General features: G+C 37.1%; 1 protein-coding gene across 12 annotated transcripts in view; it reads left to right on the top strand.

Moving 5' to 3' along the window:
* The window catches only part of PICALM (phosphatidylinositol binding clathrin assembly protein), a 71,476-nt gene that overhangs the window by 31,081 nt on the left and 20,813 nt on the right, over positions 1-19,582 (top strand). For 9 of the 12 annotated variants that reach the window (XM_074816395.1, XM_074816393.1, XM_074816392.1 and 6 more), the window contains exons 3-13: positions 918-993; positions 2,226-2,328; positions 5,506-5,599; positions 6,092-6,203; positions 7,498-7,604; positions 8,792-8,833; positions 9,545-9,630; positions 10,908-11,031; positions 11,422-11,558; positions 13,874-13,974; positions 18,874-19,023. In XM_074816395.1, the coding sequence (XP_074672496.1) occupies positions 918-993; positions 2,226-2,328; positions 5,506-5,599; positions 6,092-6,203; positions 7,498-7,604; positions 8,792-8,833; positions 9,545-9,630; positions 10,908-11,031; positions 11,422-11,558; positions 13,874-13,974; positions 18,874-19,023 (1,132 nt within the window). Of the gene's footprint in view, positions 1-917; positions 994-2,225; positions 2,329-5,505; positions 5,600-6,091; positions 6,204-7,497; positions 7,605-8,791; positions 8,834-9,544; positions 9,631-10,907; positions 11,032-11,421; positions 11,559-13,873; positions 13,975-15,865; positions 15,993-18,873; positions 19,024-19,582 lie in introns of all 12 variants that reach the window. The other 3 variants (XM_074816397.1, XM_074816396.1, XR_012622165.1) reach the window with 2 other exon arrangements.

Below are 19,582 nucleotides of genomic sequence, written 5' to 3'. Positions count from 1 at the left end.
CCTTTGTAAAAAAACCTGAAAAGCGTTTGGTCCTCTAGCTTTTGCTTAATTCATTTATAGCTAAGTACTGAGTGCTTTTACCCTTCTCCAGTCTTTTTTCTATGTAACCTATGTATTTATGCTAATGAAAATAATTCAGCAGTAGACGTTACACTAATCAGAACTATTTTTTCCCTCTGTCAAAATGTTATTACAAGTGAATGACTGGTTTATTTTTGTAGTCACGCTCTATACAGTGGTTCATAAGACAATTATTTTTCGCCCTAAATAAGATGTGGTGTCAGTGATCTGAAAGGTGTCTTTACAAGATGAAGTGTCATTCATTTTTGTGAAATGTAATTCAATTATATGTAACTAATGAGATGTTCTAAGTGTGATACTGTTAAACATAATAATCTATATAAAGTATTATAAGCATTATTATTTATTTCTTGTATTTAGTTTGCTTATAAGTCAAACATATCTTTATATCACCTTATTTTCATATTTAAGCTAAGTACTATTAAAATTGTGTACTGACCAAAGATACCTTGGCTAATTGGTAAAATGAAATCAAGTGTTATAAAATTGAAGTTAGTGAAACAATTTGAACATGTAAAATGAGAATGTGTTTGGGGGGATTTTTTCAGAAGTTTACAGTTCCATATTCTGACTTAAAATCAATGAGGTCTTTCCATCAGAAGCCGTCATGCAATTATCTGTGACTTTGATTTATTCACAGATTTTTACATAAAAGGTAACTAGCTTCATTTGAAAACTTAGTTGAGTTTTTGTAATAGTTTCCAGATTTGAGATCAGTCTTAAAGCATAAAAGCTGAATTTCCTAAGCTGGATAAAACCAGGTTCTAGTACTATTACTTCAGTTCCAGCTCATTGGTAATGTTAGTAAAAGCATTCAAATTTTTCCTTTCATCTAGCGCTTTATCCAGTATCTGGCGTCCAGAAATACATTGTTTAATTTGAGCAATTTCCTAGACAAAAGTGGATTGCAAGGTAAGGCATCTTTTTCATTAAAAGTAGTAGTATATTCTGGGGGACAGTAAATACAACCTGGTATCTCTAACAGGCTGTGTCATTTAACAAGTAATTTTTCTGTCTGTTTTACCCCAGACTGCATTTCTTAATTTAAAATGCTATTGTGATATGGCAGAAGCTGTCTGCTGCAGGAATTTGTTGCACCGTTTAGGAAAGGCTTGCTTATAAATGCTTCTAACTAGCTTCTTAGGTAAACAGGTCTGACTTAGTATTCCTTCTATTTCTGAAGAGATTTCTCCAATAAGAGAGGTATATTTTGATTAGTAAGCTACACTTCAAAAAATGCATCGTACACACACCAGATACAGCATGTCAGTGAGACAAGAACTGTGTCTAAAAAAAGAATTACCTTTTTGGGAAATTGAAGACCATTTCATCCATTTTTGAAACTAGTTCAATGGGCAAATAAGTTTTTCTGAGAACTGAAATTTTTCAACTGAAATACTCTTCCAACTGTTATGCTGCTTTTCAGTGCAGTTCTGATCATACATTTAGCTGTCATCAGGTGGTTTGTTACTTTCTGTGTTACGTTTTGTATAGCTCCTTCTAACTTTTGTCACAACTGTATGGAAACAGGCACACAGAGTGGTTGCCTGGGGACAGAAGCCTCCTCAGTGATAACCAAGGGCCTACCAAATTGCGTTATTTTATTGAGTCTTAACTTCCATGGTCTCAGTACAGATCATGAACAGATCTTTTTCTTGGCCTGTATCCTTAGACTGGCAGTTATCAAAATATTTCCTATCACCACTGTGCTAACATAGAAGAATTTCTGTCATGTCTTAATATGTCCTTCAATGCCTTTTTTTTTTCCTATTCAGTTGTAAATGAGAGGATCTGTTGTGGAGTCGATGCAAACATCTTTGTGAATGCGTCATGTAAATCTTTTTGGTAATAATTTCTATCATAGAGAACTTGCATAAAAATACTTTGTTTTGCTTTCGGAAGTAATTTCCTTAGGAAGCGCAGTGTAAACTTCCACATAATTCAGGTCTTCTAAATATTTGCAGTATTGTCTGATTTCATGGTAACTATGATGACGCGTGTAGTTCTTAGTAACACAGATTAACTATACAAAATCACCAAAAATACAATGAAGCTGTCTTGCATTAATATCTTGCACTTTATTTAGAGTAAGGGTCTAGATCTTTAATTGACTAAGTAATAAGCTTCTGAAACTTGTTTTTTAGGTTATGACATGTCAACATTTATCAGACGGTATAGTAGGTATCTGAATGAAAAGGCAGTTTCCTACAGACAAGTGGCTTTTGACTTCACAAAAGTAAAAAGAGGGTAAGGACTGTATTTTGTTTTGCTTATTTTAAGGTTTTTGTCTTATGTCCTGTAATTCAAGTGGAGAATACCAATGTTGCTCCAACTCAGTACAGACAGTAAAGTCTGCTTTCCTCACTTGGATAGCTCCCATGACAAACAAAGGCTCAACTACACAGTTATGTTGCAAAAATATTTTACTTCAATTATTGTAATTTTACTACTTTAAACACTAACAGTTTGAATACCATTTTTCATTTCTTTATATTAATCAAAGGTGTGGTGGGTTGACCCTGGCTGGATGCCAGGTGCCCACCAAAGCTGCTTTATCACTCCCCATCCTCAGCTGGACAGGAGAGAGAAAATGTAACAAAAGACTCATGTGTTGAGATAAAGACAGTGAGAATTACCATCACGGGCAAAACAGACTTAGAAAATTAGTTTAATTCATTACCAATCAAATCAGAGTAGGATAATGAGAAATAAAAACTAAATCTTAAAATACATTCCCCCTACCCTCCCTTCTTTACAGGCTTAACTTCACTCCCAATTTCTCTACCTCGTCACACCCCAGCGGTGCAGGGAGACAGGGAATGGGGGTTGAGGTCAGTTCATAACACGTTGTCTCTGCCGCTCCTTCCTCACACTCTTCCCCTGCTCCAGCGTGGGGTCCCTCCCACAGCAGACAGTCCTCCATGAACTTCTCCAACATGAATCCTTCCCATGGGCTGCAGCTCTCCATGAACTGCTCCAGCGTGGGTCCCTCCCACGGGGTGCAGTCCTTCAGGAACAGACTGCTCCAGCGTGGGCTCCTCTCTCCATGGGGCCACAGGTCCTGCCAGGAGCCTGCTCCAGCGTGGGCTTCCCATGGGTCCTTCAAGCACCCACCTGGTCTGGTGTGGGGTCCTTCCCGGGCTGCAGGTGGGTCTCTGCTCCCCCATGGACCTCCATGGGTGCAGGACACAGCTGCCTCACCATGGGCTGCACCACAGAGTGCAAGGGAATCTCTGCTCTGGCTCCTGGAGCACCTCCTGCCCCTCCTTCTTCACTGACCTGGGTGGCTGCAGAGTTGTTGCTCTCGCATGTTCTCACTGCTCTCTGCTGCTGCTGTTGCGCAGCAGTTTTTTTCCCCTTCTTAAATATGTTATCCCAGAGGTGCTACCACTGTCGCTGATGGGCTCAGCTTTGGCCAGTGGTGGGTCCGTCTTGGAGCCAGCTGCATTGGCTCTGTCGGACATGGGGGAAGCTTCTAGCAGCTTCTCACAGAAGCCACCCCTGTAGCCCCCTGCTACCAAAACCTTGCCATGCAAACCCAGTACAAAAGTATATATCAAAAAAGTGGAAGTTTGGACAAGTGTACCATGATAGATCACGAAGTTACTTTGTCTCACATGTAGTATGGGGGACTTTGCAATTTACTTGTGTTTCTAGCTCTGGAATGTTTAATTGACAGGTGTTTTGTGAAACACCGTGCAGTCTGTCCTGGTGTTTCTCTGTTCTTGTCCCAAAATGTGTGTATGAAGTTTACTATCTTTATAAAGGTTGTGCAATTCATACTTTTAACAGAACGTTGTAGTAGATGATACTCAGTAGAGTTTGCCTAGTGGAATTAAAATTTTCCCCTGAAAAGTGAGGTCCTTTAAGAGAAATCAGTTGTTTGAGGCTAGGTACCTGTTTACATGTAAAATAACACTGCAGAGCACCTAGTAGTTGGGTAAATCATGTGTTATAGTGAATTATGGAATTAATCTGGAGATCTTCACTGGGAAGGCTGGAGAGGATGTACTAGTCACAATTGAAAGTCTTTCTATCTTTGTCCATTATCTCTGTGCTTTTTAAAGCTTAAAAACATAATTTTAGTATTACATTCGGCATCCATTATCATCCATACACAGGGTAACTTATCTTGATGCTTAAAAGTTAGTTCTTAACTCACAAAAATCTCAACCTAAAACTGTTATAATGAGGTAACTGCAGTAGTGTTACAAAGCCATTTGAAATTGGCCTGAGAAGAATGTCCAAATCACTTATACCTCCTTGCTAATACTGTAGAGTCCATTTTGTTATGAAGTGTGATGGTAAAGTAAAAGGGGAGTGCTTAGGCTCCTTTTGCTGTTTCGACCTTTAGAGATAGTTGGAGTCCCAGCAGCCTTTCCACATAGAGGATCTGCGTGTGGTCAGGTGGCTGCAGATATATGAGTTATGTAGTTGCTTTATAATCAGGTGTTTTAGGCCTAGTGAGGTGAATTATTTAGCCCACAGCATGTGCCTGGAGGGCCTTCTGCAAGCCAGCAGGAATAACTGTTCTGGTGGCAGCAATCTACCTTTTTCATACCTCATTTTTTCTCAGGGACTCTGCTCCCATGCCCTGCCACATTAAGCTTATTGCAGTTGCTGTTTATTGTGAGGGAGTATATGGTGCAGGTAAAAAGCTGGAAGCAGTTTGCTTCTCGTTGCCTCCCATCCTGGAGAACATCCACAGCTTTTCTGTGCAGATGCACTGAGAGATCTGTGCTTGCAGGGAACATTTGGTTTCCTGTGTGCATGCTGATGCAACTGCAAGGCTGTCTGTTTTGTCTTACAGAAAGTAGTTATTTCTTGTCACTGAGGTGATTTAGTCTCTTCCTCGGCTGTTGCTTTTCTTGGATGCTTTTGGTCTTAGTCTGTTTAATCTGGACAACTAATAAACAACCAAATATTGGTAGCCAGTCATTAAAAGGAAGCGTCATGTAGTCTCTAATCTTTCTGAAAAAGCTTGGAAAACATATTGTCACATTTGTTTATTCTTTCTTCCTGCTTAGATGAAAAGAAAATAATCCAAACTGACAGAAAATAATGATCAGGTGATTGAAAAAAGCATAGGTAAAAATTTGCTTCAGAATAACCTTCAGAGCACGTTTGTGGTTACCTGATGCATATAGCTCTGCTATATTTCTGAGCACTATCAGTTTCATTTCCTCTAAATAAAAATTCATCTTGGAGTCATATTTTGTTCAAATAACTTGTTGCTTTTGTACACTCCAGTTATTGCAGTTTCATTGGCTAGAGAGAGCTTTCCTAAATATCAAAATGCCTGATTTGAATGGCAATGATTTAAATGTTATCTCTGATGACCTATTTTATTTTCCACATTATGTTTCTCACTAACCATTGCTTTCAAAATTCAGGTGAAGAATTTTCTTTTGTTTTGCACAACAGGGCCGATGGTGTGATGAGAACAATGAACACAGAAAAACTCTTAAAAACTGTACCAATTATACAAAATCAAATGGATGCACTTCTTGACTTCAATGTAAGTTTAGCAGCATGTACATGTCTAACATACTATTGACTTTGTTCAACAAACATGCACAAGCTTGTAAAATAGGTCAAGATTAAAGGTCTTGAACTTGGTTCCATGTTATCTGCACAGCTTAAAGAACACAAATCCCCCAGAAACCAGAATAAAAAATTATGATGCTCACTGGAGAGAATGCTTTGTGCTAAATTAGTGTTGTTTATTGTGTACTTTGTGTAAGGAATGTTTGTTTATTTAGAAATTGATTATTTCTGCCCTCTGTCTTTTACTTACGTTAGTTAACATTAGTTAACAGAAATGTCTGCCAAAATGATTTGATTTAATTCTCTGCTGTGATCCTGTGTTTATTTGCTATGCTGCTACTTTCCATTAATAGCTAGTGAAATGATTGGAAAACATGCCTTGGGATAGAGTACTGGAGTTCAACTAGAAGTTTTCCAATAAGGGATCAATTCAGTTAAATTAACTTTTTTTTCATCTTCCTAGGTCAATAGCAATGAACTTACAAATGGTGTAATTAATGCTGCCTTCATGCTCCTCTTCAAAGATGCCATTAGACTGTTTGCGGCGTATAACGAAGGGATTATTAACCTCTTGGGTAAATATAACTGCTTTCTGCAATGTTAAACTTTGGGGAGGGAGCTCAGTAAAGTCATAAAGAGCCGCTCTTTTTTGAGAAGCTGAAACAGTCTTACTGTAAAACGTCAAAATTTTACTGTTATTTCCAAGTCAGATTTGTTTCCAAGGTTTTTCTGTCCAATTGCATTTTCCATTGCATTGTATACAGGGATGAGTAAATCTCTGAAAGCAAAGCCAATTCACTACTTTTTTTTCTTGCACTGCTTTGTTTTGGTTTGGGTTTTTTGTCTCGTTGAACTGTGTGGTAAACCTGAACCGTGATATTTTTTTTTTTCTTTAAGAAACAAGATCAGGTTTTATTTCTTCTAAGTGGAATAAGCTATGGTCAGTTACAAATTTGCAGTCACAGCATCTGTGATTGCTTGACTATCAAAACTTTAATGTTGGTTGGTTTTAATGATTGGTTGGTTATGTTTCTAGAGCATATCTTATATTTTAAGGGGAATTACAAATTGAGGCTTCAGGCCCCTTCACTTGCACACACTGGAGATGTAGGGGAGCCTAACTTTGGTAAAATAATTAAGTTGAAAGTAATCTGTCGATTTGCTTGGTTTGGTTGTATTCTGTGATTGGATCAAGCTACATGATTGCTGTTATTACCCAATGCTTGCAAAATCCAGAATTAGTCAGCAAATGGCAGTCATGCTTCCAGTCTGAAGCCCCGTCTACTACTTTTCCCTCAGTAAGAACTACTAGTGTGCAGTTGCTTTCACTCATGTTTTGGGTGAAACTTAGTATAGAAACAGGCTTGAAAGTGCTCTTTCAAGGAGGGTGGGACCCTCTCTCTTTCAGCACAGGTATTTTTGTGATTGGTTGCACCTCATTGTAGACCACACCAAAACAAGAGGCATCAGTCTGGCAGAGAACATCAAAATCTTGAGTGATATGTGGCCACTGGAATAGAGTAGATGTTTGACTGCCAGATTGTAAAATTGCTTTTTTTCTCCCCAAGAGGATGCATTTACATTTCTTTGGGTGACCTGTTTCTTAAACTTGATTGTCCTCTTCAGGGTGGTTATGCTTTTGTGAGATCTAGTACCTGCAAGGTCAGGTGTAACTGCATGCATGTGATCATTAAATGCTCATGTTGAGCAGAGCTTTTGTCATTTGGGGCAAGTTAGGCATAGTGACTTCTGCAGTTAATAAAACAGATCTGCAGGCATTTTCTGTTTGTCTTGTTTTATATGCTTTTACTTTGTATATCCTTTGCAGAAAGCTTGATTTCTTAATGCAAGTGTTCTTACTGTTTGTAGAAAAATACTTTGATATGAAAAAGAACCAGTGCAAAGAAGGCCTTGATATATATAAGAAGTTCCTCACTAGAATGACACGGATCTCAGAGTTCCTTAAAGTTGCAGAGGTAAACCTTAGTCAGCCAAACTTTGCCCTTTATTTGAAACAGCTTATAAAGTGCTTATTTTCTCATAAAGCAGGTATACTTCTTCCTTCCAGCCTAATTGCAGTTCCATCAAGGGTCATCTTGTCAGTCTTGACCTTGGTGATTAGTTCATTTGAGGACTGTATTGAAAAAACTGACTACAAAATACACACTGGTTTATCTTTTACTTAAGGAGGGTGTATAAATAAGCTTTTTAATATTTCTTGGGTTACATAATAATTGTGAGCTTTCTTTGAATAGCCTTGCTTTAAACAAATCAGGTAATTTCATGGTGATCTGCTGCTTTCTATGGTTCTAGTTGTATTGAGGTTTGAAAGCCACAATTTTGCCGTAAGTTTTAAATGAAGTTATAGCTTCACAAATAAGAAATTGAGACCAGTAGATGAACATGTGATTATTTTTTTAAAAGGTGTCTCGGCTATAGGTGTGTTTATAGATGAAAAAGCAGTTACCTTGCAATACGTTTTGTTTTGTGCCTTTTTTTAAAATTTAGTCTGCATTCTTGTTTATGAAGTATTGATGCATTGCTGTCCTAATATTATGCAATTCCCCAGTTGAGATGTGCTCCTGTTCTCGTTTTGCTTTCCTTCATTATTTGTATCTCTTTTAACAAAAAATTAAGCTGTAAAGCTTGTCTTTCTGTCTGTCCCGACAGAATAGCTTTATCAGAGATACCACCTTCTGCTATCTTCAGCTGATAACAACTGAAGTTGAGTGTTAATCTTTCTATTGTAACAATATATATCCTGCTACAGAACATCTGAGGTTTGATCTGCATCTTAGAAAACAGCTCCTTTACAAAACTCATGAGGTGCTTTGCTTTAGCAAATATATGCTCTATATCAGTAGGTCTGAGAATTTACCACAAATTATGGGATAGGCAAACTTCTCTAGCCTTAAAGTTCTGAAACACTTGATTCTTATTCCGTTTTATTTCTAAGGTTATATCTGTTAAAATATCTCTGTAACACACCTACTTCAAATTTGTAGATGTTTAACAGAATAACCAAGCATTATAGAGTTCAGACTGTGGAGATTTAAAATGTTTGTGCTTTTTACATGACTTCATCTTAATGTTGTTTGCTTTTTGAGCATCTCTGCCTTTAAGGAAAGCAAGCAGGTTCTAAAGCTAATTTGTTTTATTACAGCAAGTTGGAATTGACAGAGGAGACATACCAGACCTCTCACAGGTAGATAAACCTATTATGTGTTTGCCAGTACATGTCTGTTTTGGGGTTGCATAATCAGAAAAACTTGGCATTATGGCATTCACTTGTGCTTTCTTGCATATGTTGTGACCAAGTTATTTCCAAGTTTGTTATAAAATCCAACCTCTGTCAGAGCCTGGCTTTTGTATGCAGTGATCCTATTAAATATTATAGATCACTTCTGTCATACTCTGAGTTTTAAGACCACCTTATTTCTATCATGCTTGAAGATGCAATTTATATCTGTGAGTTCACATATTGAAAATTTTACATGATATTATGAAGCTGTGTTTTTTAGCAAGCTTGTTGTCAGCTGTATGCCCATTTAAATCGTTGTGAAGGCTTGCAGAGTGTGCACATAGAAATTACTTCAGGTATAATTTCCTTCTTAGTGTCTCTTGAAATACTGACTGGTTCCGATTTGTCTGCTTGCTGTTTCCTAGCTGTTAATTTTAACATCTCTTGACATATTTCAGTACTTACTGGTGAGTCATTATGAGAGAATAATGTAGTGAGGGGAGTACATCACCTGATATTTTAAGTAGTTAAATACATACAGAATGCCAAGATGTGGTGTAAGTATTCTGAGCTGTTGTACCAGTTGCCCTACAGTTGCATTCTCTGAAAGTCTTTTAACTACTGATTTGCTTTGCCTTAGATTCTTCAACTGTTCCCGAATGTCTCTCTTTGCAGGCACCAAGTAGCCTTCTTGATGCTTTGGAACAACATTTAGCTTCTCTAGAAGGGAAGAAAATCAAAGATTCCACAGCTGCAAGCAGGTGCTTATGCCCTTGTCCTTTTAAACAATTGTTGAATCAAATGTTAAATCCATTATTTTCAATTTCATTATAAACTAAGGTTTGTGTAGCCTATGTTGAAGACATTGTATTAGCAATGATAAACTAGCAAGTTGTTATATTTTTTGCTGAGTACTTAAGACAGCTTCTTTCAGGTCAAGAGAACTAAAATCCAAGTGCTTGCAGCTCCTTGCTGTAGAATTCCTAGTGTAGTATATTATACTTTTAACATCTAATCTTGAACTTCTGAAGAGAAACTAAGTTGTTTTTCATTTACTGCCTACAAATGTTCATTTTATGTTAATGGTTAAACTACTGTAAGGTATGCAACATTTATTTATTAATGTCCTTAGTCTTTTAGATCTCAACTTTGTTCTTTTTTTGTCAAGAAAAAAATGTTTCCAGAAGTCCTTACATTAACAGTGGATTTTTAAAGTAATTGAGGATTAAAGCCATAATGTATATGGTAAAAGGCATTTACTGATTTTGAGTGCTTGCTAAAATACTAAGTGCAATCTAGATTAAGTCCTCTAGACAGCTAACTTCATTGTTCAAATTTTAAAAAGCTTAATACTGGGGGGAAGACTTGCAAAATTAAATAGCATTTCTTTATTGCATGTTCAAAAAATAAGACAGTAATATTTTATATGTTCTTTTTTTATGATAGTGACAATATTAGGGCTTAGCACCATTTTGTTAACTGCTACTCAGAATATTTTGTTTCTTTTGTAAGATTAGCTTGCTTTAAAAGTTAAGTATTTTTTTATTATGTTAAGTATATTTTAATTCTTTTGCACACTTTTAAACATGATGATAAATTGCAAGCTTTTCCTCTGGGATATACTAGGTGCGTTGATAGTTTCTTAACTAAACCTGTTAAATTAGTAACAATTTGAATTGGAGCCCAGATTATTGGAGATTCTCCTGTATCTACAAATAATACCATTTTAGGCAAACAGGGAAGGAGCAAAGGCTTCATACGTGAATTCTGTGATGCACTCTGGAGGGGAAGCATTTAAGGGGGAAATTTCAAAATCCAGTGTATAAAAGTAGATAGCACGATTTCTAGGCGTTTTCATTTTGCAGTTCATATGATGTTTCTTATTTAAATTTATCACTTTGTATCGTACAGTGTAAGACATAACCAATGTTACAAAGAGTTCAGAAGGAGACTGGGTGGATACAAGCAGTGTTCTTTAGATGATCCTATCACGTGTCACCTATTAACAGCCAGCTTTTTTGCTGTCCAATTACTTTAGGGCTACCACCCTTTCCAATGCAGTCTCTTCCCTTGCAAGCACTGGCCTGTCCCTCACAAAAGTTGATGAAAGGGAAAAACAAGCCGCATTAGAAGAAGAACAGGCTCGCTTAAAAGCTTTAAAGGTAGGCATACAGAATTTTTAAATGAAAACATTTTTCCTGTGTTCTTGTTGATAGCTTACGAGGATTCTTAAAGGAGCAAAGAGAAAAAGTAGAGTTATTACTACTGAACATGTACTGTTGGCAAAGTATTGAAAGTAGAATCTTACGTACATATACCATACAACTTGTGGAGGTTTTGTTAAGATAGTTTCTGAAGGATTTGTGGCACCACTGACTCTTGTAAGTAGGTGACACAAGTGTGTGGAATAAATAAAAAGAAGTCTTTAGTCCTGCTTTACTTATATGTACTTTACTTATATGTACAAATACTTATATTTGTGTATATGACTCCGAAGTCATATACACAAATGTTGTTTCTGGATTTCTTACACTAGCTCACTTTCCCAACAGGAGCAACGTCTAAAAGAACTTGCAAAGAAACCTCATACCTCTCTAACAACTGCAGCTTCTCCTGTGTCAACTGCAGCAGGAAGCATAATGACTACACCAGCCATTGATATTTTTTCTACCCCTAGCTCTTCAAACAGGTATGCTTAATGGGAGTGCTTCGCTGAGATGCACTGCGGCTAGGGCTTCCTCTAAATTACTGCTGCACTGTGCATTGCAGAAGGTTGGTTGGGTGTACATTAGTCATGTCATAAGAAATTATGTTTTGGGTGAAGTTGATGGGAAAATAACCTATTGCCATAAATAACATAAAAAGTGTTTTCATTGTTCATGTGCAGAACAGTTTCTGACACAAAACAGCTGCTGACAGCCTTTGTAGCTGTTCTTAGTCAGTGAGCCAGACAGTTGGAACTGTAAAACACACATGCTTTGTCCCCAAAGAACTTCAGAAGTTAATCTGGGAAAAGTCAAATAAAAATTCGGTTTGGGAGGTCATAAAGATGATACTGAGTATTGCATTTCTAGATCTTTAAAAGCAGAGTGATAACCAGTGTTCTTGGTAGATTTTCAGAAAAAGGAAAACCTGAAATAAGGTTTGAAAGAAGAGAGGTGGGTTTTGCTTTTTTGCTATCTGTCTGCAAGGACTTGCAAAGATAGTGCGAGAGTACTCACTGCATGCTAATCCTGATCTTTGACTAGCAGGAACTGTTGGTATGAGTAAGTGTGTGATCTTCATTCTGTAAAATACCTGTCAAATCAAGCAGTAGCAGAAGGTACAGTGCTTTTATCAGCATAGAAGGAAATAGCTCTTTGACGGCATATTTTTGCTTTGAGTGTGATCCTAAACATAAAGGATTGCTTGGTTATTTTGTTAGAGCTCACATAAGAATCTGCTGTTCTTTAAAGCAGTCAGAACTTTGACAGCCTACTTTCCCCATTAGAAAGCTAGGAAATTACTTGACACCAAGTATGTGGGAAATAGCTGAATCACATATAAGGAACTAGAGAATCTGTCAGTGTTAGTAATGGAAAGACTTTCTTGAAAAAAGAAATTTTAAATTGATTTTTAGAGGCAAAAATATTTGAAATGAGCATATGCTTTGAACTAGTAACTTGAATATCTGATCTTGTTTCTTAAGAGGTCTGAAACAGAAACATCTGATAAAGCTTCTTCAAACAGCCAGAAATGCTACATAGTGAAGACAAGAGCATTTTCTTCTTAAAAAACCAAATGCTAGTTCGTCTTCGTGTTTAAATTCAGTTGCTGGCAGCATGACTGCTGTGAGCAAAGAACAGATTTTACAGCAGGAGCTGCCATGAAGGGGATATGTTGGGTCATAAGTTCAGTTGCTTGCTGTTAGATGCAATGTGTCTAATTAATCCCTATCATTAACTTGGACAAGCTTTACCTTGAATGTTATCTTGGCTCTGCTGCCCACATTACAGGGCTATGCCAGACCATGCTGCTTTTTAATAGGAGCAGTAGTGGCAAAATGTGACTTCAATCACTGTTGAAATGAAATAGTAAAATCTGAATGATGCAAGTGGTTGGGTCAGCAGGAGAATATACAGAGATCTAGGATGTCGCTACTAGGCTTTAAACTCTTGTGCCAGTCTCGTTTCAAAAGATGCTTGGATGCCACGGTGATTTAGCCTCTGTCCATAGGAGCAGCCATATGTGCAAATTTTGTTTTATTTCGTGTGCTAAAAAGTTCTGGGTGAACACCAGTACTCTTTTTTTTTTTTTTTCCTGAGACTAATTTAAAGTATTAAATGAACTCTCTGCAAGAGGATGAATTTTACTGTTCCTGTCTGACTCTTGAAATTACTGCAGCAGTTGTATTTAAGACTTCACTCTTCATTTCCGTGTGATGTTCTTGGGTCTCAATTTGGTTTTGAGTAGTCTAAATGTGCATTTAAATGAGTTTTCATTCACACAACTGATGTGTGATAAAGCGTTTCAAGGCTTCTTACATTTTGCTTTCCCCAAAGTTCTTTAATAGCTCAGAGATGTAAGCCAGTTTCTCAGCAGTGATTGATAGTGGAAAGATATGAGTTGTGGAATTTAGATGTAATGTTTTGGTGGCGCAGCCCATTACAGTTCATTGTCAGTCTGCTTTTGTCATACTGTAGGGCTTTCATAAGGTTATTTTAAAAGCTGCTGAACAGAACATGCTCTACCCCTGGGTTGGAAGATGACTCCTTGTCTTTCTGTCTTAGACAGCTTTGACAAAAGTCGCTTGGCATAACGTAGAATTTAGCTTGCTGCATTAACACTTTTCTACAGAACTGAAAATGTGGAGTTCACCAGACTTCCTGATTTTGGCTTCATTCTATCCGTTTTATAACAACCAATTTGTAACAAAGCTTTCCTTACTGTTGACAGTTGATAGCATTTGCCTTGTTTTGAAAACTGTGATGTAGTTCAAACCGTTGTATTAATTTATCTTTGTAGCACTTCAAAGCTGCCAAATGATCTGCTTGATTTGCAGCCAACTTTTCATCCGTCTGTACATCCTATATCTGCTGCTCCACCAGTGGGAAGTACCTGGGGAGGTAAGAATTCTGAGTCAGATTAAGGTTCCAATTGCCATAGCCATGTTCCTGTAAATGTTTCCCCTAGTCTGTGGACTGTTTCTTCCTTAGAGACAGACATCTTGCAAAGACAAGCTACAAGTGAATGAAGGGAGTGGAAAGTCAAATCTGGGTATGGATTAAAATAATGTAGCAGCATGTGGTGATTACAAAGAATTTTGATATGAGAATTCTTAGTAGCAAAGTTACTTTAGTTGTTGACCAGCTCTGTCAGCCTCATAACTGCTGTCTTCAAGTTGTGTAACAGGTTACAGAAACTTAGCTGTGAGAAGTCAGTTCTGTGAAGATGTCTGCTGGATAGCCCATGTTGCATACATGGGAACTTGAATACAGAATTTTTTTAATGCACACTTTACATTTTGTTTAATGTTAAATCAAATTTGCAGGTGACAATAGAGCGGAACTTGTATGAGGCCTGAAAGGAGGCAATTGTGACAACTATGCATCGAAGCCAGAGTTATTGAAAACAAAACAAGGCACCTCTTCACAAATTCTTTGCTGTGTTTAATTTAACTACAAAAGCAAATTAACAAAAAGCTGTTATTGGATCTCTTTAAGTAGAGACACAAAATTTGTAAGAAACTCTTCCCTTTGAAATTTACTTCAGAACACCCAAATTGTCATTCTGACCAAGTTGCTAGAATGGATTGAATGAAGTATTAGATTATTTTACTGATACAGGCAAGTCTTTAAGCCAAGGAGGCAAGCGAGAGTGTTCTAGAAAGTCATGAATGTTACTTCCAGATTAGTTTGAGTGTTAGCGTATTTAGTCATTTACTCAAAGCCGCTTTTCTCTTTACTGCTTTGCAGTGTTCCAGAATACTTCTGATGTAGGTAATGTAGCCTGCTTGCACTGTTGGTTATACTGGTGGAGACATAAAAATCTTCTAGAAAGATGTTTGTTTTCTACATAAATGGCACTTAATAAAATAGTAAACTTCTGAACTATGTGGCTATTTCCAGATTATTTTTTTTATAAATCAGATGCTTGCAAAAATGCTTTCTTTTATGATGTGAAAAATTGGCAGTTGCTGCTTCAGAAAGTTTTGTGGGCAGTGAAATAATCCTGTTCTGAAGTGTTACTTCACTATTTCTTTTTATGAGCTACAGCTTTTGCTAAACATCTTTCCAGTTATCTAATATATCTTCATAATAAGCAGTGTATGTGTTCTATTCCTTTTTACTTTTTGCTCAGTACTTTCCATTTCGTGTACCTTCTCACATCTGTTTATAGGGAAATAACACACAGTTTTGAGTGACAGAGGCAATACTAATATGTGGTAACTTCAAAAATAAATACAAGTATCTTACTTGTTCTTTAGCTTTGAGCAGAGCATCTTTTGAGAAAGATGCAGTGAGAGGAGCATATTGAATTATGCATACAGATTGCAGTGTCTAATAGAGTTTAGAAATGGAGAAAAATGTTTTGGCTCATCTTGTTTGCTTTGTGGAGAATATCTTCTGTTTCAGCTTGTCCTATTTGTTTCATGGGTGAGAGAGAAAAGGGGAAATTACCTTCCTCTCGAAGGTCACATCACAATCTAGCATTTCTTTATTAACCTGAAAATTGAGCCTGGAAGTCTGTGTTTGTTCGATGTTGTGTTACTCCTGGTAAGAATCTTCAGTAATAGTCATTGATATATTTACTTACTATTGACACATTTCTAAATACTTCTAAGATTTAATTAACTGTGAAGATTTAAGATTGTCTGCTAAAATTTTAGGCTAAAATTCTGGGATCACCATTTTTTGTGTTACCTTTCATCAAAAAAAAAACCTCTTCAGCTTTACAGATGTGAACACTCGTTTCACACAGGTGAGGTAGATAAGAAGTGCTTTCCACATTTTACAGATGGGGAAATCTGAGCAATTAACTGACTTGTCTGAAGTCATACGGCAAGTCAGTGGCAGAGCCAAGAATGGAACCTGAACTATTTCCAGTCCTGTGCTCTAACCACTGCACGGCATCCCTCCCTTAGGTAATTTTCTGACATGATGTTTGTATTTGGTGTATATGGTGACTTTGAGAAGAGTATCAAACCAGCTACAAGTTGCAATGGGCTAAAATTAGTTACTGTTAAAAATTTTGTGCAGCAGCTCTTAGGTGTAATAAAAGGATAAATTGTTACAAAGGCATTATATTTGGGTGGCTGCCTTTTGTCTTGTGCTTCCAAAAAAGTTAAAGCTAGCAAGGTTAAAAACTCCCAGAGAATGAGTTCTGTAACTGTGCGGTTTTGTTGTTTTGGTGTGTGGTGTTTTTTTTTTTCCAAACTGTTAAGAGATGCCACTGAAAAACCTTTGTCATTGTTCTCTCGGGTAAAATACTTGTAGTTGGTTAACTTAAAGGTAGAAGTTTGCAAAATTCAAATTACTCTTAAAAGCACCTGAATCATTAATGCCTAATGATAGCCTGAGGGTGCAGAGTGATTCCATTGACACAAACAGATGCCGTGTGTATTCAGGGATGAAATTGGGCTTTAGAAACGCTGAGGTTTTGCTGTCAGAAGAGACAGCAATTTTTAAAATCTAAATATGCAAGGATATAAATTACCTAAACCCAATTAATTTTCAGTTACCTTTGTCACAAGCATTGGCAAGTTTTGAGACTTGGACAAGATTGAACACAGTGGCTAGAATTAGAATGAGGCAGATGAGTGAAGAGTCTGAGAACAGGTTACACTTCTGAGAAAATCTCGATAATCTAAAGTTGTATTGCATTGTCTTACTAGTCAAAACACATGAAACTCCATATGCAACCTTGGGATTTGGGAACAGAAAGTAGTGTGTAAGTAATTCTTCTGTTGAGTGCATGTGTAAAAGAATTCCGGTGGACAATAGTTTCAGACAAATACAGTTTAAAAATTTTTGTCCTTTTTACTTTTTTCATATTGTTTTATCTGAGCTGTTTATTTGGATTGTTTGGAGACCATTCCAGCTGTGTATGTCTTTGCCAGCTATCAATTTGTATCTAAACTTCAGAAGCAAAACGGATGTATCCGTGTGGAAATAATGCTTGACCTATCTGTTAGGATTTTTTCCAATTACAAGGACAACCAATAGAATCAGAAGAATATGAAGAGGCAGCAGAAAAAACAAGCAGGAGCTGATTAAAGGATAACCTGACCTGTTTCATTGTCAGGTCTGTTTGTTCTACAGCTTCTAGAATAGCATTCAGAGCAGGCTAGTTTTAAGCAGTACCTGAAAGCAACTTTCAGGTGTCTGGCTGATTGGCACATCCACAAATGTGTTCGGTGGCAATATGACTATCTAAAACGTACATAAGACAATAAAAGTTTTGTATTGCTGTTACATACTGAAAATACGTATTAGCTTATTCTGCTTATCCTTTATTCAGTGTTTGACACTGTCAGTTTGCTGACTGAATGATTTAGGAAAAGGCTTTTTAAGGTACTTCACTCCTGCAACGTGGCCAGGCAATTTCAGAGAGAAGTCAGGTCTTAACTGAGTAAGGTATCTTGAGCTTGCAGGAAATCAAAGTGTGTATTATGCCTGCAAAGAATAATGCAGTTACGGTTTTTAAATTTCATTTTTTTTAGGACTTGAATGTGACTGAAATCTACATGATATCAAGCTGTGTGGGATTTATAGTTTAGAATCAGGAGATCAGATTCAGGGAGAGAAAGTAACTTACACTTTGAAGCTGCTGCACACATCACTGTAGTATTTACAAGAGTTGTGGATAAATCTGTAATCTAACTAGGTTGGGGTTGTTTTTAAAAAAACAGGCCAGAAACTGAGGTACTCAAGAAATCTCTCCTATAATTATTCACACATTTCTTTGTAGTGGTTTTGCCTAGAAGATTAAGTTGCAGTTCTAGGCACTGTAATAAAACAAGTAGTGCTAGATGCAACTCTTGCTGATCTCACTAGTGAGTTCTTGAGTTTTCCATCAAGGATCCGTGTGCTTTGAAGCCAGACGGTTAAACCACAGCTCCTTCTGTCAGCGAGTATTGTAGCTGCCTTTCCTGTCCTGTTTATCTGTTGGATCCTGGAGTTACAGGAGTATTTGGCAATGGTATCCATCCTCAGGAAACCTTTAAACTCTCATATATGCCTCGGGAAGTGACTCACGTAGATCCATGTTTCCTTCATTCCCCAGTACAGTCCGACAGCTTTTTAATAAGGAACATTTTCCTCATCTCTGCTCACTGGGTGTTGTCCCTCAAAGCAGAGAAGGTTTTTGCTTGCTTGCAGCTAATGGTGTATCCACAAGCTTGTTGCTTCTGATGCTCCAGGTAGTAGGGAAAGTGCTTTTGTTCTGTATGCTACCTTGGTGTGTTCATAGCTCTTGAAAATTGCATGGTTCCCAGTAAGAGGAAAAAAAAAAACTAAACACAGTTTGAAGAAGAAGGAAAAGTACAGCTCTGTTGGTTTTGTTTGGGTTTTTAAAACTATCCTCAGGATGGTATTGCATTGAATCCTCGCTTAGCACTTGTGGTTCTGTGATCCTAAGAGGCAGTCTGTGCTCCAGAGAATTTGTTGCGAGTATCAGGACATAATGAGTGAAGCAAAAAGTGATTGTGTTTAAAGAGGAATAACATTTTCAGTATAAAACACTGTGAGGAAGAAGCTCACTTTAGGACCAAGATGGTATTAATTTTAAAAAAAAGTAATAAATTTTTAGCTGACACCTGTAGTCTTTTTCTTGAGCAGAGAACAGATAATTCTGGACCATTTGACAATTAAAGAATTAGCTAGGTCATCCCAAGTTTAGAGGTGACAGGAGAAAACTATACTCCCTGGACTCTTCTTAACTCTTGCTCTTCTATACCTAGGAAGCAGCATGTAACTAAATCAATCTCCCTTTTCTTCTTTCTCTTGCTCTCTGGAATTGAACAGATCCTTTTTCTGCTACTGTTGATAGTGTTGATGATGCCATTCCAAACCTAAATCCTTTCCTTACAAAAACTAACGATGCTGCTCATCTGTCTGTGTCTTCTGATGTATCTACTTTCACCAGTAGGACACCCACACATGAAATGTTTGTTGGTAAAGTACCATTTTAAAATAATTTCCTATTTCCTAAAAATTTTTTTCAGTTTCTAAAGTATATTTGTGGGGCCTTTCAGAAACTAAAAGCTGATCATTTGGGGCTGATTTTGTGCTGTGTTAGAACTTGATTTAGTAATTATGCCATGAAAATGGTGTTAAACTCTTTGCTTGGCTACCTAGATGGGATTCTACCTGATGTAAAGGAACTTAGTTTTAGTTAAAGCAGGCGTTTGAGTACAGTTTTACATAAAGTCTCTTATTATTAGGAATTTTAAGGTAAAATACTACATATGCCTGAGAATGAAGAGAAAATGCTGCTGCTTTGTTCCTCAGGTTGAAATGTTCTTTTTAAACATAGGAGCTTAATCTAATTTTTTTGGCAGTGGGTGTTTTTTCCCCAGTCGTGTTGTCATTAACAAAACTGGTAAAGCCATGCACATTCTGGTGCGTGGTTTACTCAAACTGTTTACTTACTAGGCAATAAACTAATGACTCACCATTTTAAAACTGTTGAAATCTTACTTTGGAGGCGATTCAGCATGGCTGTCACATGAGA

Source organism: Strix aluco, chromosome 2 (genome assembly GCF_031877795.1).
Source record: "Strix aluco isolate bStrAlu1 chromosome 2, bStrAlu1.hap1, whole genome shotgun sequence".
Classification (NCBI taxonomy): Eukaryota; Metazoa; Chordata; class Aves; order Strigiformes; family Strigidae; genus Strix; species Strix aluco.
The sequence above is the reverse complement of the archived record's forward strand: the minus strand, read 5'-3'. Positions and strand labels throughout refer to the sequence as shown.